Source organism: Lissotriton helveticus, chromosome 7, assembly GCF_964261635.1.
Source record: "Lissotriton helveticus chromosome 7, aLisHel1.1, whole genome shotgun sequence".
NCBI classification, from domain to species: domain Eukaryota; kingdom Metazoa; phylum Chordata; class Amphibia; order Caudata; family Salamandridae; genus Lissotriton; species Lissotriton helveticus.
In genome coordinates this window covers 898,117,497-898,140,182 of record NC_136068.1, presented here as the reverse complement: position 1 = coordinate 898,140,182, position 22,686 = coordinate 898,117,497, and the positions used below count along the sequence as shown (strand labels likewise).

Genomic DNA, 22,686 nt, shown 5'->3' with positions numbered 1-22,686 from the left:
CACCAGTTTATTTAGTCTTATCTATTTTGATCTAATTTAAAACAAAACAAAATAGTTTGCCGTTAAGGTAGGTATGAGAACTCAAATATGTGTGCAAAGAGATGTTTTTCTTTTAAAAAAAGTGTTTTAATATCCTGTAAATAAGCCAAGATATCCTATTTTCATGAATATCAATTACGATTCTAGAATAAAGAATCCTACTTCCACTCGTTCCTTTTTAAATGAAGCAAAGCAATACTCAAACATCCTAGTCTGATTTTCCGTAAACAGCAATAAATGTGTTGATGGCTTTTATAAGGAAATTGTCTGTCAACCCTAAGGACATTGGGCTGCAGCTACCAACTAGTAAACAAGTATGAAGCAACCAAAAAAGCGACTAAAATAAATGCATACATTTTAACAAATTCTTCATGCAGCTATTGAAATGGTAAAACATGCACTGAAAGGATTTTTATTAAGAACTCCTTCTTAGTGTTATCAAACATATGGAGTTCAGCTTTCTCTCACTCCTGTCTATATTTCTTGCAATAGTACAGCGGTTCTTAACCTGTGGTCCATGGACACCGGAGGATACACTGCACCTATTTCAGGAGTCAACTGACCCATATGACCTCTAGCCATTATTTTATGTCAGAAGCATTTCGAGCAACAAAATGGTATAAAGATGTTACCATCTACAAGGCTACCAATTTCATTAGGTAACAGTAATACCTGAAGTCTACTGTATGGTTTCTGATTTTATTCAAACATTCTCCGACCTGAACAAGCAAATCATCCGATTAAAAAAAATTCTGAATTGCTTATGATTTTCCAGACAATCATATGCATCTAAACATTTGGAATGCCAGTGTTCTAAGTGGTCAGGGATCCAAGTATGTATGCACACGTACACTGTCCAAAAGGCCCTTCCAGACTATAGTCTCCTATTGTTAGAATTGAAAATGTTACTGTCCCATTATTAATATTTCATTCTGTATTAAGTTAGCATTTATGGCACAATTGTTTTAGCAGCCGCCATTTTGTTCAATGAGTGTAGCCACACTTCTGTCTTGCATCGTCTGCTTCAGTGGAAAACAGCTTTGCTTGTTCCTTTATTATTCAAGGCTGAACTTTGCTGCACTAATGAATAGCTTGTTCTGTGTTTGCATACCTTTCTTCGTATGTAACCCTACTCCCACGGTTCAGAGAGACGGGCACTGGCTGAGCAATCTTGAGACTAAGATAAGGTATGCTTGGTCTCAGGATGGTAGCTCATACTTCTGTGCCTCCTTTGTCAGCTTGCTCCAACTGGAAATGTCCAGTCTAGGCGGGTCCTGTTGGATAATAGAAATGTATAATCTTTGATGTTATGTTGGGTGTGAGTGTTTGATTGATTCAGCTGCTCCGTCCATCACCACCCCCTTTTGTACCGCTTTTGGCCGCCATAAGTGTGGCAGGGTATGCTCAGACGTGAGTCCCTTGCTCACTTTGCCACTGGATTCAAGCAAGCCGGGCAGAAGACGGCTGGAATGCCAGAAACCGGTCCTCGGAAGCTTGTTTCCGGTCCAGGGAAGACATGGCTTGGCAGTTCGGGCTGGACTGTTCCCATGAGGCACTGGGTCAGACTGATTTGCATATAGCCATGTCTGAACTGGGGTGGCAGAGTGGGCTAAAGAACGGTGATGGATTAAACCCAGATCTTTTGACTGGGTGTGAGTGTTTGATTGATTCAGGTGCTCCGTCCATCACCACCACCCCCTTTTGTACCGTTATGTTGGGGAGAGGCAGTCCCTCGGCAGCCATCTCAGGAGGCTGCAGAGACTGGGCTCCACTGCAGCGCAATACTAATAAATAACTTGGTTTGTATTCTCTACTGCAGCGTTTCCCAAACTGTGGTCCGCGGACCCCCAGGGGTCCGCAACACATTCCCAGGGGGTCCGCCGGGCCGGTGGGTCTTCCGACTGTAAACACTGCGCTACAAGCCCGGGAGCAACAGCTGCACCCAGGAGAGGTGGAAGGCACTGCAACATGGACAGCACTTAACTCCCAGGAGGAGCCGCTGTACCGTCACCCTGTGGCATAGTGAGGGGACTCGGTTTTGGGGGGGAAAGGACTCGCCCAGAGATTTGTTCCTCAACTGAAGACTCGAGTGTTGGACGCAGGAGATTAAAATTGCTGGGAATTCTGATGATGGTAAATTTCTTCACAGCGCTACAAGCCTTGTGACAGCGCAAGGGCGGCAGAACCACAATAACTTCGGGCCAATCACCATTTCAGCTTTAGGTGCAAGCTGAAGGGTGATTGATTTATTATTTCATAGTCGCACGCGTGCGCTCGCACAGCAGTGCGTGTTCCCTCGCGTTTGCTGCCAGCCCTGTCTCCACTACTGCTGTGCCTCTCGTTTCAAGGCAAAACAACATTCCTGCACTTCGGGCCAGCAGGAGGACACTTCACCCGATGAGCATTGTGCACGTGAGTGTTTAATTTAAAATGTAATAATAGACATATTGAAGGTGTGGATTTTAACAGTGATAGCGCCGAACAGGTATGTGAAAGTATTTGTAGGAAATAATGATGCCAAAAGGTGGACAGCGAGGGGGTTCATAATTATCTGCAGAGAATCATGGACATCTGTTTAATAGCCTAATAATTATTGTTTTAATCCTTAGAGCTGGCACCATCATTTGTGTGAATATTCAAACATGGTGTTTCCTGATCCACTTCTACTTTCATTTCCATTTGTCTTAACAAACTAACGGAAGACTAGTCTGGAAGCTTACAGAAAATTGCACCACAGGCATTTCTGTGACCACACTTTGTAAGGCTGGAGTCTAAGTATTTGAACATTTGTAAAACTACCATATGTTGCTTTCTACACATGGACACCAAGAAGTAATGCTTTGACATTCAGTCCCAAAAAATAATAGTGACGAAGGCTGTGCCATTAACTTGTTTAGGAAAGGTGGGCCTTACTCTCACTTTGCGGGATTATTACTTTTGTTTCAACTGAAGTCTTTTTTATTTAAAGTTGTGGTCTAAGTATATTTATAACTCGAGGAACTGGTGATCAGGGCCATTTCCGAAGAGAAGATAGAAAGAAGTTACACATACTTTTAATTGTGGCATTTTAAGTTAACATCTCTAAGTGGTCTGTGGTTCAATCTTGAATAATTGAGTTCACTATACTAATCATGGATAACGCACATTATAGCTTTTTCTCATTTAAAAGTAATATCCTTTATAATGGGTGCGAGTTATATGTTGCCTCATCATAACCATTCATGCTTCCTCAAGCATATGTTCCCACATGTGAGAATCCTGTTGAGGCCCTTCCAAATTCACCTCGGGACTTTGACAACATTAAGAACCGTGGACAGGTTCTTAGTACAGAATTAATCTCATATTTAACACTATTGGGCAATTGGCTCTTTCTTTCTGACTCCATTTTGCCTCTTCAGAGTTGTGATGGGAGAGATCAGGGTGTCCATTCCTCCTTTAACTGCTTTAGAGACTAGTAGTCAAACACTATGCAACAGTTAGTGATGCCCTCCTACTGGTGTCCGAATGATGGAGTCAATACTTGGCTGGAGTTACTGAAGGCTTCTGATTTCCTGTTCTTCTGGTAAGTTTCAGACAAGGAGAGCAAGATGTTTGATAACAATAAGAATGATGCTGCTTTAATTGCCTCTAGCTGTGAAAGAGTGCCTCCCACGCTCCGCTTTCTAATGCATCCCTACTTAAAGGTCATGTGGTCAGCGTCAACCGAGTGAGTCTGTGAGTCACTCATCTGATTATAATAAATTATGAACGTCTTCCAGACAGGTAACTTAGCCTGTCTTGTTGCTCAAATTGGTGTAATTTCTGATATTTATGTTTCCCTCCTCTTCACTGCTTTATTTTGCTTGTGAGCAAGTGTCACTCATAGTCACTGAAATGTCACTCATAATTACACTGTATTTATGACAATGTCACACATAGCAAACTGAAACCTTGGCAGCTATGAATTAGCAGCAGCCTTTTTATGATTCTTCTCGTGTGTGACGAGTGATCAACTTGTGTGCTGGTGGCAGTGACATTATGGTTTATTCCCGCCGTCAGGGTTGGTTTCATGAGTCGCCGAGATGCAGCATCATCCTTCCCATTAAAATGTTTTTATTTTTGCATATTTTTCAATACAAAATAATAAAAGCTTTAGTAATGCTAGTATTTGTTTGGTGAGTACTTGTTTGTGTATTTTTTGCAAATTACTGTTCTAATTTTTTGAAATTAAATTGTAAAAATTGCTTGGGGGTCCCCGGCCTCCAGTAGTGATTCAGTGGGGGTCCTCGGGAGTCAAAAGTTTGGGAACCACTGCTCTACTGTCTGACCGCCTCTTCATTTGTATGGAAGGCTGAGAGGTGGTCGCGAGTGACCCTGGTGGCCCTAATCGGATCATTTCCTTCTGTTGGTGCCCGAACAGGTACTCCATCGAGTGGCTCATCCTCGCCCGCGGACAGGTGAGGAGGACGGGGCCACATCGGGTCATATGGGCGGATCGGGATCCCCGCACAACAGAGCCTAGCACTTGCAGCTGCCCCGCCTGTCTGATTGGGTGGTGCCTCGCTCAGTGGTCATCCCGGCTGGCGTCCTGAAAAGGCGAGACTCTGGGATCTGACCGTTTGGTCCGAGGTGGGCAGGGGAGAATAACTTTGTTTGACCTGTGTGCACAAGGAGAGTTTGTTTTGGGACATGGCACTGTTTGTTTGAGTTTGGTACGGTCTGAGTATCATTTTGGACAAGCGCTTGAAATTGTGGTGAACACGGTATTGTTTTGATTTAGTCTGTGGACCTCAAGATGCCTTGTTTTAGTTGAATATTTTGTGCGAGTTGTCATTATTGTCCTACTGATGCTCGAATGGAGGAAAGGCAGCCAGTGCCCCCAAAGGGTACCCCGAAAATTGACATTTATGTGAAGCACGGCCTTGCCCCCATTATGTTTTGTACAATATGGTAAAAATATACGAGGGACAATGCTGAGTTGCAGTGGCTGCTAAAAGAGACATTTGATGAACAAAAAATGAATTTCCTGCAGGATAAATTGTTTGCAAAACGGAGTAAGCAGTTGCTGTTTGATTCTCTTCACGTATGGCAGAAGGAAGCTAAACAGAGACAGATGAAGGCAGAAAAGGAGGCCCGAAGGGGGAGAATGCAGACAGTGACGCAGAAAGCAGTAGCGTATGATGGAGAGAAAAAGGAAAAGGGTATAGAGGGAGCTGATAGAAAGTTTTGATTGCAATGTGACAAATCCTATGTTGCCCGAGAGGAAGGCAATACATTTCTGGAGGAGTTGTTAGACACCAGGCCCATCGTTTTGTGACTGACATGCGCACAGTTAATAAGATAGTGGTTCCTCAATTCCCGGTGGTCCCTGACATTACTGCCCTTCTCACAAGGATTCCTTGCTCTGCCCAATTCTTTTCTGTCATAGATTTGAAGAATGCGTTCTTTAGTACTCCAATTCATCCTGATAGCTGTTATTTATTCGGTTTTACACTAGCTGGCAGAAGCTTTAGATTCTGCTGCGCGCCTCAGGTAACGTATTGCTTCAGTATGTGGATGACTAACTAATAGCCTCTGACATTGAACAGGGATGCAAAGACAGTACGGTTAAGTTGTTGCTCCATTTGGCTCACAATGGACATAAAGTGTCCCTTTCTAAATGTCAATATTGTCGACAGGTCACCTATATAGGTCAACTACTGTCGAAGGACAATAGGAGACTGACCCCTGAGCGCATTAGCGCCATTGAAATAAATGCCCATCCCTATGTACGCGCCTTCATTGGCATCACTTCCTACTGTCAGCATTGGATCCCTGGTTATTCATTACTAACGAAGGCCTTGCTAGCACTAACCACTAAAGATGTGCATGACCCCTTGCCTTGGACGCATGAATGCCAGCAGTTTTTTGAGCAACTAAAGATAGCACATTGCTCTGCTCCTGTGCTAGGCACCTCTGATTATGCGAAGTTGTTCGTGTTGTACGTACACAAGACGGCTGGTTGTGCGCTTTCGGTCTTAACACATGCCTTTGGAGGTAAGCAACGGCAGTGTGCCTATTTCTCCACTTTGCTTGACTTTGTCGCCAGAGCCCTCCCGAGCTGTCTGAGAGCGGTCGCAGCTGTGGCCGTCTCGATAAGGCAATTGGCTGGGCTTGTACTTGATTGTGGGAGCGCAGGTTTGATATACAAGCGAGGAGGCTGGATGTATTTACCAAAAGATCTGTGTTTATTGTCTAAAGTAACAGGGGGTTGGGATTCAAGAGGGTTTTCTTCAGGTTCTCCTTCTGATGGTGTCCTCGTTGAGCAGGATGTAGAGGTAGAGGGCGATGTCACGTGCTCCTCGTCTTCTGAATCACGGGGTCTCCCCGGAGGCTCATAAGAGAGGGAAGGAAGAGCCGTCCGAATACTATATCTTGGTTTATTCCACGAAGTTGTACCCGTCACCACACCTAAAAGTGCTCACAGTAAGTCCTGCTCAGGATAGATGGTGATAGCAGCAATTGATACAAAGTGCCTAGAAAAGGGTCTAGGTGAAAGGGAGGGAGGTGTTGTAAGACTTTAAAGGGTACCGTTCTTATTTCAAAGCAAGCAAAAGCAGAAGTTACACATTCAGTGTATCAGTGCCACACAGTAATCCTTTTATCCGTTCTATGGCCCTTAGTTTTAGAAACAGGAACACAACAGAGCGTTCTTCGCAATGCTCGGGTTTACACTCAAAGGTTTATGCTCACTGGTTTGACAGGGGCCGGCTACATGCGGCAGAAACAACAAGGTCCCCTGCCTCCTTTAAATGAGGAAAACAACAACAAACAAAACCCCCAATCTTTAAGGAATACCCGATTCCCCACCTGCCTCCCTCGTTCCTCCCCTTTCTTCCTGTGGGACGCTGGTACTCACCGGCTCTGCCGCAACTCCGCTCTACAGCATACTCCGGAGGACTCCACCACTCCTCACACCAACGCTCATCCGGTTCTGTCTCCGGCACGTCTCCAATCCTCGGGTCACCGCTACAGGGTCCGTCTTCTCCATTTCGTACTTCCGACGTCCTTGCTCCTGGTTCCACGCCACCGGTCTGACCGCGTTCTTTCCCGTCGTCTCCTCTTTTCAATGGTGGAGGAGAAGAACTTCCGGGGTGTTCTCCGCCCCCTTTCGGGTTCCCGTCAGCGTCTCTCTGTGGAGATACAGGAGCGAGGCATGGATTTCGTGTTCCTGCGGGTGCTGTCGGGAGAGGGGCACAAGTGTCGGAAGGGAAGAATCCACCCATGGCTCGACGCCGGTGAGTCCCTCCTCACATCGATACTTACCTCATAGTCATGGTACCGCATGCTGTGGACAATCTTTTGAATAAGACTAAGACACAGCACCTTACCAGTGCACGTCTGACCGGTTACGAACTAACTGTTTTCGCCCCGCAAGTTATGATAAAAAGATGTGCCACTCTGAACCCTGATATTTTACGACTTCTCCATTCGGAGAATGAGGAAATAGACATACATGATTGTCTGTTTTAGACACAGGAGGAGAAGAAGGGACGGGTAGACTTGACTGATGTTGCCTTATCTGAGCCCCAAGGGGAACTATATATCGATGGCTCTTGTTTTAAATTACCAGATGGCATCACCACTACAGCATATGCACTCACTACACAGCACACCGTAGTTGAAACATCACAAGTTCCTTATCAGTCCGCCTAGGCAGCGGAGTTAGTCGCTCTCATTAGAGCTTGTGAGTTGAGCGAGAGACTGGCTGTCAATTTTTACACCGACAGCCAGTATACATTCGGGGTCACCCATAATTTTTTGCAGCTCTGGGCAGAGAGAGAGGGTTGCTTACATCGCATGTGATACATGCATACAACACAGCCCTCTGCTACATAGGCTACGGACTTCTCTGACGCTCCCTAAGAAATTGGCCATTATCAAGTACAGTGCCCACAAAGTAATTACTGATGATATAGGAACGGGAAATCCATTTGCAGACCAGAGGGCCAAGGAGACAGCTCAAATGAAGACAAAAAGAATGTTTGTAGCGGGTCCTGCGAGGTGGGTACCCGAGACTATGTTTGAGGACACTTTAGACAATGTGAAGGCGATCCAAAGTGAGGCAACAGTTGAGGAACTAGCGGTATGGCAGGAGACCACAAGACGCTTAGAGGAAGATGGGTGTTGGAGAGAAAAGTCACGAAAGCAGAGCTGGATGTTACCAGATGCATATGTCCTCCCTGTGGTCACAATGTTGCAAAGTAAGGACGTTAAAAGGGCCAGCTCACATCAGTGCGAAGGGGATGTGTAAGGTGTTAAATCCTGTATGGCAAAATTATCACATACCTAAGTTTGCTGCTCACCTGGTAAAGTACTGCATGGTATGCAGGATGTATAATCCTGGAAAAGGCACTCCTACCCCGTCTGGTAATTTTGCACCACCCTCCTTCCCTTTTGAGGTTCTTCAGATGGATTTCATCGAAATGGAACGAGTCGACAATCTGAAATATGTGTTAGTGGTCGTTTGTGCATTCAGTAAATCAATGGAAGCCTACCCCACCAAAGAAAGCACAGCCATGGCGACGGCGAAAGCACTCGTGAAAGAGTTCTTCCTGCGTTTTGGTTTGCCCAGGTTGATTTGGAGTGACAACGGAAGTCACTTTAACTCAAAGGTTATCCAGTTAGTGTGTGATGGTTTGCACATCAGGCAAAAATGTCATGCCGCCAATCATCCCCAGTCAGCTGGTTTGGTTGAAAATTACAATGGTACTCTCAGACTGAAGCTGGCAAAGATCAAAGAGAGCAAAGGATTGCAATGGCCAGATGCTTTACCATTAGCTCTGTTGTCTACAAGAGCTACGGCTCATTCTAGGACAGAATTGTCGCCGTACCAAGTGGTGTTTGGTCGCCCGGCAAACGTCCTGCAACCTCGTCAGTTCTCAGAAATAGAATACCCTTTACTTGTGGACTACCTATATGAGTTGACTAAAACTTGAGTTCTATTCACCAACAGATTCAGGAAGCTCTACTGCCAATTCCTGAGGGGCCAGGCAATGACATTCGACCCAATGACTTTGTCCTTGTGAAAAACTATCAAAGGAAAGACAGTTTCGAGCCAGGCTGGAAGGGGCCTCTCCAGGTCCTCCTCGCCACCCGGACAGCAGTGACGGTAGATTGCCGGAAGAATTGGCTTCATTCTACCCACTGCAAGAGGGTGCACATTCAGTTGCCCTACGACCGCTGGGTGCTCGATGGGATGGACGACTCTGAAACGGAGAAGGTCTCGCGCTTCACTCTGTTCTCAGATGCGCAACTGATTGGGGCGCCCCCTCCCCCAAGGAGAGCAGTGCAGTGTTGAATAAGGCGGTGCCATCTGCAACTAAGGCCATCCAGGAGCCTCAACTTGTTGGCCCATCTGTGTTTGTACCCCTACCCCTTGGTCCCTCTGAATTTGCTGGAGTAATTAGGTACAATCAGCACCCTCGACAGAAGAACAGTGCACCAAAGGAGAAGTCAGATTAGTAGGGATGGACTGCGAGGATAAAGAATAGGTTGTACCTTGCCTGTGGTACCAACTGTAGTTTAGGGGAAAGGAGATTGGTGCATTGTTCAGACATTGGACAGGGTGAGTTTGACGTGCTCCCCTGTCCTGGGTGACATGGGATTCCTTCAGAAAGGGCTGTGATTGCGCAGCACCATCGAAAAGTGATCAATTGCACCACCGTAGATGAACAATAGGAGTCTGCTAGTGAGACTCTGACGGACTCTGGGAACTTTGTCCCCTTTCTTTGCTTCATCATAGTTGGCCACATTGCATGTACTTTCCTCGGATTAAATAAAATTTAAATGTACCCATTTGGTTGCCTGATTATGGAAGAACACCCTTTTATTGCCTTGCGTTTTGGGCAGACTGAGACTGGTTGGTCTGAAGAAAGTGCTCTGTGCTTTTTTGTATTGTCACTGTTGATTTTTGGAGGGGTGTGCTGGGTTTTGGAGTGCTATTGTAATACCCCATTGTGTGTTATATACAAGATTGTTTCTCCAGATTGTGCCAAAAGAGCAATACCAAGAAATGTCTTTCTAGTTACATACAGTAAATTCTTTGGTGAAAGTACAGCTTGATATGCTACTGATTCCGTTACAACTTTCTGGACTGCTTACCCATTGTCACTGTTTAATTATACCTATGTTCGCCTACCCCATTTTGTAGAGGTAAAGGGTGAGTTCGGGACGGGCTATCCAGGTCCCTGTTTGTACTATAGGAAGCCATGAGGGAAGGGATATCCAGGTTGTAACATTAATATGTATTGTGACAATCTGTATATGGAGGAGCAGAACATTACTTTAACAGGTTGGTATTATCAAGATTTGACAGCCACTCAAGAAGCATGCTGTCCGATAGTAAATAGAACTGACACTTTCTTATACAAAAATTGTTCTGGACGGATATTGTTCAGGAATACGTCTTTAGTGAGGTAAAATGATCCAAGTACCGTGGGGATGAATACTAGATATGCTCCTGTAGATTACTACGGTCCACTTTATGCACACCCAGGATTTTACTTCTTGTCAAATGGTATGTACTGCAATGTTCATAATGGTACCGAGGACGTGGCTTTGGGGATGGTGCGTCTTCTTGGGGTGCCTTGTAAGTAAAGCAAACAAAATGTAAGATGGGTTAAAAGGACGTTAACAAAGGAATTCTGCGAAGGTGTGACTGACCTGGAGGTCAACAATTATAGTAATGGTATCACCTTTGGGTATATACTTTCCTCCATTATTACGTATGGCGGTACCGCTATTGCCAGGGGTGAAAGGGCTTGGGAATATTTTGGATGTAAGCTGCAGATACTGTCTCATTCTACAGTAGTGGCTTTGCGTGACATCACCACCCAGTTAGAAAGTATGTGAATATATTCTGAGCAAACAAGATATGAAGTCGATTTTATCCTAGCTAAGAGTGGTGGTGTGTGCGCAGTAGTAGGAGATCAGTGTGTAGTTGGTATCACAAATATGAAAAAGAATACGACCCAACACATTTTAGATATTTTAGAGAATGCCAAGGGGATGGAGAGCGGAAATTGGGGTTGGTCCCTCTTTGGTGGATGGGGTTGGATTCTGGAAAAGGTGAACTATTTTGTTGTAATTTTGGATGTCTGTTGCATTTTGGTGCATTGCCTTCCTTTATGTTGTTCTTACTGTACAACGCTCCTCACCCCTAAGCTACAGAAGACAGTCTGACACTACTACAATTATGTTGCAGAAGGATAATCACAAAATGATGCTGATAGAGGAGGGCATCTTCGGTTCTACCAAGTCCAGGGATGTGGAATTCCTATAGCCCGACATCCGGGACATCTCGTTTGGAGTCAAGGGCAACACGTTTTCATGTGTACTTTGTCCTTGGGGCAAGTAGGCCCAATCCCCTACAGCACAAACCCTTTGGCTGCCAGTGTACAGTGCCACATTACGGATCAGGGAAAGGCATTGCCTGCACATAAGGTAATATTTGTGTCCAAGTGTTAATGCTGTTCAAACTTGTATTTATGTTTCAATAATGCAAAGCCTTTATTATTAGGGTGAGTGTTCTAAGTAAATGTTGTAAGCTCAGACTGCACTACTAACAGTGGTTCCAGTACAACAATGTGTAAACACGTTTACAATGTTTAGCAATATTAGGCTAAGTATAATGCTACCAGAATGCTCTCTGATTAGATGCAAATATTTGCGGCACTTGAAAGCAAGATTGTGGATTCTTTTCTTTCAAAATAAAATGTTCAACAAAAAAACAGGCAAAACGATTTCGCTAAACTGACAAATTTCAGGTACTATCTCTTTGCAGCATCATTTAGTAAAATGTGTTGATGTATGATAGTATTTCCTAAACATATTCATAGTAGAAAATCAGGGTAAGCAGTTTTAATAAGATTATGGGAAACAAAAACAAACATGCATTGGTAAAGCCAGTAGGTTTGAAATTGTTGGTCAGCCCTTTGGTTTTGCCAATGTTTTGGCACGGTTTTTGTAAAACCTTATTAGTGTAGGAGCTGCCGGGCCCTCAGTATTATAACAAACGTTGGCAAAAGCAAAAAAAAAAATGTTAGTCTCAAAAAGCACGCATTGCCACAGTAGTTCCTGGTGCTGAACAAAACGACTGTGTCGATATGCTGCTTGTGAAAGAACAGAATGCTGTCACTCACTTTGAAGCTAGCCGATAGACAGAGTTTTAATAAACACAACAGGTCATAGGTAACATCAGACCTAATTAGGAGCCCAATTATTAAATAAAGTCTCAAAAGTGCATTGATGTCCTTGCATTAAGTGCAGATATACAGGTTTTGTGAATTTACAAGACTTTATAGAAGCAGGCCTAGAAATAGTACTTCTAGAAACTATTTGTGGAGTGCATTTTAGCATGAGTAAATATGCAGGTGTAGATTTGCTCATGCAAAAACCTGAATCTTTGCAAGTTCAATTTCCCTCCAACCACTTTTTTCTCAACCCTGGAAGACGTTTTAGGTCTTCCATTGTCAGGAATACATTTCCAGCCTCTCTCAGTATGGGAAAACATTAGAGCAGAGTTGGAGAAAAACCTTAAAACATGCAAGTTAATAGGCTTGTACAGACACAAACGGGCATTCCAGCCCTGGAACTGTTGCTTACCGTTACCTTCCACCCCAGTCTCTAGATCTGCGGAAATGTGGCATCATAAGGGATTTGCTAGTATTCAAACCTTACTACTATCAGAGAGGCTATTTCAGAGCTCTTATAAAATGAGATTGCTACCATAATTTGTCGCTGCATTACATGGCACAAAGGAGAGAAGTGGATTTTGTTACAGATTTATGAAGCAACCTGCCCCATGGGCAAGTAGATATTTTATTAAATTCCACACCCTTGCACGTCCCTTACAACTTCTATTCCTGATATTGAAAACACAGATAATATTCAGATAATATTCAGTGCTGAGGTCTCTATGCATTTCGAATAACATCCTTAATAAGCAAACAGGCTATCAATGATCTAATGTCTATTCTTGTAGGCTATTTTATTAATATTACTCGTGTGTGCTGGCATATATATTGATGGTCTTTATATTTTGCATATAGCATTTGTCAAAGTAAATGTTGCTTATGCTCAAACATTTTTCCTTCCTTTAGATTTGTACAGCCCTTACCTGATGGCAATATTCAAATTTAGCAAGGAATGCTAAAAGGAGGGTCTGTTAGATTTGAAAATGTTACGGTCCTATTATTCATATTTCATTATGTATCAAGTTAGCATTCATGGCGCCATTTTATTAGCAGCTGCCATTTTGTTCTATGATCGAAGCCGAACTTCTGTCTCGCACCGTCTGCTTCAGTGGAAAACAGCCTTCCTTGTCCTTTTATTATTCAAGGTTGAACTTCGTTGCACTAATGAATAGCTTGTTCTGTGTTTGCATACCTTTCATCGTATGTAGCCCTACTCCCACGATTCAGAAAGGTGGGCACTGGCCAAGCAACCTAGGCGGGTCCTGGTGGGTATTGTAAATGTATAATCTTTAATGTTATGTTGGGAAGAGGCAGTCCCTCGGCAGCCATCTCAGGAGGCTGGTCAGACGGGGCTCCGCTGCAGCGCAATACTTATATTGCATTCTCTACTGTCTAACCGACTCTTGATTTGTAAGGAAGGCTGGGAGGTGGTCGCGAGTGGCCGGGTGGCCCTAATCGGGTCACTTCCTTCACTATCAACTGTTTTATATGGGAGACACTTTGGCCCTGTATGGGCTCCAGTTTTGTACATAACAAGCTTGATTATCCCAGGCCAATGTTGATCCATTTACAACTTCTGTCCCACCACTTGTGCAGAGAGATCAGATTTTACACAATTACCTCTTGGTTTGTGAATACCATCTTCGTATTATACCGGTGGGTAGTTGATCTAATATTTAAACGTGCAGTTAGAGAAAAGCAGATGTGCTGTGTTCATACAGATAATACTGGTTTGTGTATTTTAAAGTCTAGTTGTTGCGGTACAAATCATAGAAATGGCTTAGGGGTCCTGGCTTTCAGTTTTGATTCACAGGAGACCACAGAAGTTAAAAGGTTAAGCATCACTGTTCCAGAATCCCATAGTTAATGGTCCAGCCACTACTTTTCAATTGAACAGCACAAGGAAGAAACAATTTGCAAAATAAAAATAGAAAATCTTACCCAGAGTCCAAGTGCCTTCATCTGCTACTGTACAACCAAAGAGCTTTCCCTGAAAAGCAACATTATAAAGATAAAATTGATGTTAATACGCAAGTCCTTTATTTACTTTCCAAAATGTCAGAGAGGTGGTCAAAATATAATGAAACTATGGAGGTCATTAAGAAGATAATGTGAACACCTATTTACAGATTGGGGATTGAGAGAGTGTCAAGGAGCTTAACTGAGATGTAGTCATCCTTCAACAGACAGTATCACTCTAATTTCTGTTAGCACATTTTCAAAGTAATAGGTAAGGAAACATCTTAACAGAAAACAAGGTTTAATGGCAAGTTATAAACTCAGGTGCTTATTTACAAGCCTGTTGCGCCGCCGGTGACTCACTTTTAATATAGGGAAAAGAGACGTACCGACGGCACAAGGGGCTTGTAAATAAGACCCTCAAAAACCAAATCTCCCTATTGTTGTACTCAACATTTCTACCCTGTCCATTGGTACGATAATCTCCCACATTAACATTAATTTGAAGTGACCGAAAAGATTTACAATTTAATGCATTAAAAAAATGTTAATTGTGAACTTTAGGAGGCAACACAACGTGATTACATAAATTACTTTATTGAAGACATAAATGTGCAGTAAAACATGAAAACATGATTGTTTGAGATACGTGCTACTGATGCTGTAAATACAGTGGATGAACACAGCATAGAAGTGTCCATTACTGACAAGAGAAAGTCACGGATTAATTTTTCGCCATATTTATTTGAACTTTCCAAAGTAAAATTCTGCAATTGTCTAATGTGGTCGCATGGAACCCCTAAATGTGTACACCCAAAATGACATCTCTATAAGGCCCACGAGTGACTGGGTCAAGGACAGTGTTAATCCTCAATTTGTCAATGTGTCCTGCGACAAGGCATGACAATGCACATAAAAAATTCAGTCAGATTAGTAAGGGCAAACTCAACAAATGAGTGCTAGTGCGGAATAAAAAGAATAAAGAGATTCAGGCGCGGTGCGTCCATTGGGGGCGTAGCCCCGCTAAGCCTCGTGGCGTGGACGCACCGTCAAGCACTCCAGTCAGTATTAAGGACATTGCTGTTCCTCACGCCCGACACAATATCGGAGTGCGCCAGGGGGTGGGGGTGGGCTGGGCTGCTGCAACTTGAGTGACAGTCCACACTCAGCTGCAGCAGTAGTGCGCCTGTGTATTTTTGGGCTTTGATCAGCCCGCACATGCGCTTACTTCTTCCCCTTAGAGAGGGACCCAAGGGGTGCTATTTCATACAGCACCCTAGGGCCACAGCCCCCGGGGTTGAAAAAGGTGGATGGTAAATGTGCCCCCCTAGCCAATCCTGGCGCTGCATCCACCGCGCAGCAATCCATTATTGGGTGCCACGCGTGGGTGGTGGCACACTGCCGCACCCGCACTTTCTATGGCCAATCACTGTGTGACTTCATGTGAAGCCATGCAGTGATTGGCCATTTCGGGACGTACACGGTCTGTCTGGCTGCTCCCTCTGCTCTGGAACTGACACACCGGACAGTCTGCTGGTGCCTGCTGCTCGTCGACTCGTGACGGTGGACTTGGAGTTAGTTAGTCAATGTAGGCCAGGACTAGAGAGGGATCCTGCGATTGCGGAAAAAATTAAAAGAGTCTACTCTACTCTCGAACGTGTTAGTTACAGTAATAGTAGTGGCTCGGTCGCGGTAAAGTGACAGATCGAGTGAGTGAGCTTTTCTAATTCATAGAAGTTGTCGATGCTGCACAGTAATTATTTTTTGCCTGAGCTTTGATGGCCTGAGGCAGGGATTGTGTATTTTTATATAAATTATTATTTAATTATCATCAAATGTGCAGAATACGACTCAGTGCGAACCTGCTCTGCGTGAGGCATGTATGCGCAGCAGTGCACCCTATTTGTAAGTAAGGTCTCTCATTTCCTCACAGCAGAGGCAGCAGCAATAGCTTTGTTTTCCCCGGCATCAGAGCTGGAAGCATTATCCTTCCGACGAGCCTCGCACATATTGCATCTATAGCGGTGCATGGACGCAGGCGCGCCAACTCTCGGTGTCGGTAACACTGCTCCCTCGTGTACATCGGGAAAGTAGCACAATGCAGATGTTATTAGCTGAACCAGGATATTGGCAGATATTGTGTTAACTTGTGGCCCCCAATTCATCGTTCAAATGAAATCCACGCCTCCCATAAATAGGAGGGGGATTTCATCTCAATTTTTGCAATGGTGTAAAAAAGGTGTACTAATAAAATATATTTGACTGGCAGTCGTATCAAACACTTGACTCCATCTCTGACTTTTTTTTAATCCCAATTTAGCATCTGAGCTGTTTTCTGCATTTCAATAGGTTTTACTGTGTTCATTATCTTTTTTTTGGATTTGAAAATATATCGAATCAATACCGATTTTTTTAACAATTGATAATATGAAATGCTTCAGAATATCACTGGCACCCTAATCTTAACTCAATATGAAATCACGACGTTTTGATTAACTAGGGTGAGGCAGTCTTTTTTGTATATACATATCTTTGAGTCTATTTCAGTGAGCCGAGGCCAATGAACTGTGCGACATGACAGACATCATCGCAGTGACACGCCGGGCGGGAAGGTTCCAGAATCCAGTTGTGACATTATTTTCCACATGGTTGGAAGCGCGATGTTGTGACTGTGCGCTAATAAATAACTGATGGTGTGATATGGGGGAAATTTCGCCAAGTTCAATAATCAGTCAGGTTCTTGTTTCACAAAACATTCAGCTTTTATAATGGGAACCAGAAACGTGCAGGGCACCAGGTGAGGGGATGTGTGTCAGGCCCGTGATTTGAATGTTTGAAAATCAGAGAGCTCTTTCTTGCATTTCCAAGCTTAAAAAAGTACAACGCGTTGTTTTTTAAACCCTGCAGAGCTGGCCATGCAATAACGCTGTTTCATAGTAATGTAAATAACAGGTGATAGTATTACCTAACACAATGGTACTTGTTTTTTTTATTTGGCACTGGGATGAGTCAGCCACTGAGCCACACCAAAATTGGAGCAAGGGAAATGGAGAATGTCTTCAAATGTCTACATGTGCATTGAACCACAGATCTGTCGTACCAGCTGTATTGGACCATCCACTCAGTAATGATGGGTGGGATGATTGTGTTCCAGGAAAAACGAGTCTGAGTATAGAAAGGGATAGCGCATTATAAAAGTATTTTGATAAATTACCAGGGAAGCATGTTTTGAGTATTGCATTCTAATTTAAATATATCTGGATACCCTTTCGAGTGAGAAGTTTCCAGCTCTACAAATCCATGTTACATTACAATATATCCCACAAAATTAAACCAACACAATTAAAATAATATATATATCATATGCCTTACTGTTAATAGCGATAGAGGTTTTCATTACTGAAACAGAAAAAATGAGAGAGGGAAAAAGAACAATAAAGCAAAATCGAAGGGTGAGAGTTATAGAGAGCGTAGCAGGAGATAATCGTTTTTAAATAAATGATTTGCCTTATGGCGCTAACAGAGTGGTGGTTTGAAAAATTCAAATTTTGCCCACATATAAAAACTATTTATCAACTTAAGCCTTAGAGAACTTAGATAACGAAATGTGTAGGTCAGATATAACGAGATGAACTCTCTGAAAACAGAATATCCTGCCTTAATGGTATAGTGGGTGAACTTTATAAAGAATAATGAACACCCTGAATAATTAAAATACAAATTATTTCAAAGCAGGCCGTTCTATTCTGAATAACTGTACCCAGACGAGGTGTGGCAGAAGAGAGGCACAAGAAGAGGATGGATGCTCTTATAACTAGGGGTGAGTGAGATGGGTGTAATTTGCTTTTGTGTAATTATGCAAACATTCTGAAAAATCAGAGAAATGATGAGTAATTATATATGAAATGCAAACAGGCATTTGGGGTTTTGTTTTAGTGTGAAGTGCTTCTAGTTTGTGTTTTCTAGTGTTTGTTCTACTTGGGGACTAAACAGATTTTACTGATCAAATGGCATATTAAGTAAATTCTGTAGCACCTAAACACTATAAACTGTGTGGAAAGACATGCGTTGCAATGGAAACGTGGTAAAGGTAAAGCGTGGTTCCTAATGCTTTGTAAAGGCTGTTTCCCAACTGCTGTCCAACTTTTCATGAAAGCCTTATAGTCTAAATTCAGCAGCGTAATAGGACGGAATGAATGAAGCTCTGTGGTTATACTGAATAAGCAGCTATCTATGTTATGACATCTATTAATGTAATAACTGCACTTTCACAATTGCTTTATTAACCTTCCTGCTTTCTCAAATTTGCTTGAAAATACACGATTTTTCTTCTCTTTTTTCCAAATTTTCTTAGGGGGAGAGAAACCCCCCAAACACCCTTTTGGCGGTTCGGGCTCGCTCGCTCCCAACGGTGCAGTATGCCAGTCATTTTACGCACCACCCCTTTCAAATGTCACCAGCCGCCCCTGAAGAGATTGCAAAAGAGCAGGTGCACAAGTCATTGCCATAAAGGCTTTCGGTCACAATGCATTACAGAATAGTGAATAGTAAGCAAAATCAAAAATTATTTGAAGTCTTAATGAGCAGCAAATCGATGTGAAATCAGAGAGCATCCCTAGCAGCATCAGAAACGACACTTTAACATGCTGTTATGTTAAGTTATATTATATGCATTTTATATAGCGCAAAATCACCTTCAGGACCTCGAAGCGCTTATAGAGAAAGTGACCCAAAAGTTCATGTAATACTAAATGCGTTTCAAAAGCAATTACATCAAAAAATACACATGTTAAATTAAGCGTAAATCCACAATTTGCTCATCGCTAATAATGCACAAGCTTGTGTAAATGCAGAAAAACTCTAACAAAGTTCAGTGGAAAAATGGCCCCCATCTCAAATGTAAGCTTAGGACGAATATGGGCTCTGTTCAGATCCTGCTCTTATAAACTCTACTGCCTTGTGCGTGATTCTTTGGAAATACAATCACACTGAAGCACTAGCTTTTGATTTGATAATGGCTTGTAGTTCAACAGGATATTAGGGATGCCCTAGCATATACTGTGTGTAACCCTGTACCCAACTAGAGGTCACGTCCCATGGTGATTTTTTACTCCGTACTTCATAACAGCCTGTAGTTCCACCTCTCAAAGCTACACTATTGAACGAATGCAGGCTCGTTTAAACCCAAATGACACAAGCGCATCATGTGCCAACTACTCAAATTAGCATAGCATACCATATGTAAAACTCTTACTCAAAACAGAGGTGGAAACACTTGCTCCCTGGGGACTTTCGTTTTCAGAACATCTACGCACTGAGCACCAATGTACTTTTAAGGTGGGTGTAGGCTTAGTTGTATTTATTTTTTTGTTTTGTTTCAGGTTCAATAATTAACATGTTCTTGAATGCAACCACTAAACATGTTGCAATAACCAACAAAAGGCTATGCATCATATTTATAGCATGTTCTCATGGTAAAAAGAGAGAATCTAGGTATGTCTTACTGCACCTAGTGAAGTCCAATCATGTGTTGGTTCAATAAAACGAGTCAGTCTTCATTAAGAATCATGCAGTAGTACTGCGGATTGTGGTTCTGTACAGTGCACAGACTACCAGAACTTGGTTCCCATTGTACCAGTTTAGACAATTTTAAAGTTTGATAGTGGCATATTCTATCATGTAATTTAATATCAAGCCAGATATCATCCAAGAGTCTAGAGACAGGCCATACTTGCCCACCCTTCCTTCACCACACCCCAAACCTCAGCCTCCTCTACCAAAATTTGGTGTAGCGGGTGATGAAACAGAGCACTGCCCCACAGAGTAGAATCTTCAATGTGGTCTCTAATGAAGTTGAATAAAAAGTTATTTTGAATGTGTTAAAGGTAGCGCATCATCCTAGTACCTATTCAACTTCAGTATTGTTTGTTTTCTCCATAACAGATGGTGCACCTTTGCCCTTGCAATAGTAGTCACAATCAATATACACTCAGCTGAAGTCACCTATAAAAGCCACGTCTTTATTCAGAGGCCCTTGGGAACTGTCCTGATTTTCCACACAGTAAATCTGTGCTTAGCTAGCAAGAAAGCTAGATCTGCGAACCTGCATTCCTGTTTCACCAATAACAGGACATTAACCCCTTCTACGCTCATGACGAGCTCAGCTCGTCATGAGTTACGCCTCTCGTACGCTCATGACGAGCTGAGCTCGTCATGTAACGTGGTTTTTCGCTAAAGTCAGCGCCCCGGTGGTAAAACTGCTAGCGCGCATGCGGTTAAACAGCCCAAAAAGCAAAAATCTGGAAAGTTGGTAATGATTCTCAAGGTACAGAAATCAACATTGGATGTCACACGTTCCAAATAAAGCTGAGGAACTCAGCACGGTCAAACCATATGCAGAACATCAGCCTTATCCATATGACAATAAAAGCAATGCCCCATGTGCAAGCCCAAAAATCTCCACGTACAGACAGGAGGGTAATATAAGTCTGAACAGTGTAAAAATGGCATTTACAGGCCACATGCCCTGTAATCCTATCCCATTCCACTGCATTCCCCACATCCGTAGACGAACACCTCGCAGAAGCCCTGGATATGTCTAAATAGCTTGAACAGAGAAAGCAAGCTGGTATTTTAAAGACTAAGGGCCCCATTCCTATCTCGTTCTGAAAGCATTCCTACTGATTTGGTTCCGGGATGCTTTCCTGAAGACTCGTATTGGGGGGAGTCCGACCAAGCGATTGGATGTATCCGGATACGAGTTGGCCAGATTATCATTGACTTCAATGGAAGCCTGTGTTCCGAACGAGAATACAGGCTCCCATTGAAGAAAGGGGTGGCTGGGGTAAGCCTTGCACCCTGTGAAGGGCACCCCTGGGTGCCTGCCATAATGTGCATGGTTGGAAGGGGGGGGGTCCCTTTGGGTACCCCCACAGGCCTGTTTCAGAAGGCCCCGGGTGAATAGGGGCCTGCTAAGGGCCCCCAAATACCGATTCAGGCAGCCAATTCGTTGCGGAGAAACTGAATCGGAACGACTGTCTGAATCGGTCATCGTACTCGCTTGCAAACGGAGTCCATAGAGCCGTACAATTAGGCTACGAAAGACGCAACCTGTCCAAATGCCTTTCGGAACCGATTCGAACAGCCCTAATGATTTTCAGATACCGTACTCAGTTGCTGGGAAGTGTGTAAGATTTGGTCGAAAACCAGGGTTCCGAATCGAATTCGGCAAACCCGAATCCGATTTGGAGCCCTTCCAAACGACATTGGAATCAACCCCTAAATGGGAAAGACTTCATCCAAAGGCTCCTTCACATTGTCTAATTCACTGTCGGAAGCCTCTCTCTGGTTTACAAAAGTTAGGGGGGTGACGAACATGCACTTATTACCAGGTGATCATTACCACCAGAAATAAACTGGTACTCTGTGGCCTTGATCAATATCCTAAGTTGATCAAGTATTCTTTGCAATCATCTACATAAAAATAAAACTCTGAATTGTTTTAATTAGTATAAAGAATGGAAGACCTCATTCTATATCAGGTCTGGTTTACGCTAGCATGAAGTGATACCATTTGTCACATCCTTGTATGATGGGCACTGCATTGCTTTTCATGTACTTCAGTGATCCTACTATTTACCCCCCGAAGCCAACAGAATGATTTATCGGAGCTGTTATGACCTATCATTGAAAAAGGACATAGCAGAACTGGTATTTGAGATGCTGCAGAGTTGCTTGCAGGGATACATTTATGATTGTTGGTGATGATGATGAGTTCTGCACCATCCTCATTTTTTGTACCGAGGAGTGTACTTAAGATTTGTGGGAGCCATCTTGAGTAAAGTTTCCATTCAAACCTTCTTCTGTAAAGATCTATTCTGACAACATGCGAGACGACAGTGGGGTATACAATATAACAGAGCACATCTGACCTAGCAGTATACAGTAAATGACACATTTTGATATTATACATGTAAACAGTATATATAATGTTTGCCAGTTCCTCCTGATTCTATAGGTGAATAAGAGAGTAGTTAGATGGAATATCTGAAACAGAAATATTGAGGACCTAAATATTGCTTCAAGAAGATCGAGGACACAAATACAGTGAAGGTATGTTTTTATGTGTGAGCACATTTTACTATGTATAACGTCACATATATGACCAGACTGTATATCTTCAATGTACGTAGCTGTAGAGTTGAGCATAGTAAATTCAGACTTACCTATTTTCACTTACCTTCACTATATTTTGGCCCTCAATGTTTTTGACGCAATATAATGTCCAGACAATATTTCTGTTTCCAAAATTCTGTCAGTGATCCGAATAAGACAGCTGAAGTTATTTAATCTACAAGCCAAATCTGGTTATACAATTGTTGAACCAGCAAAACTCTAGTATGATATATGTTGACCTCTCCTATTTACATGTGGGTTTGTGCACATATTTCGTCACGTTACACTCTACATCCAG

General features: G+C 43.0%; 1 protein-coding gene across 1 annotated transcript in view; it reads right to left on the bottom strand.

Annotated features, from left to right (window-relative positions):
- The window catches only part of NUDCD2 (NudC domain containing 2), a 158,630-nt gene that overhangs the window by 126,343 nt on the left and 9,601 nt on the right, over positions 1–22,686 (bottom strand). The window contains exon 2 of the mRNA XM_078653404.1: positions 14,196–14,244. Coding sequence (XP_078509530.1) covers positions 14,196–14,244 — 49 coding nt within the window. The remainder of the gene's footprint in view (positions 1–14,195; positions 14,245–22,686) is intronic.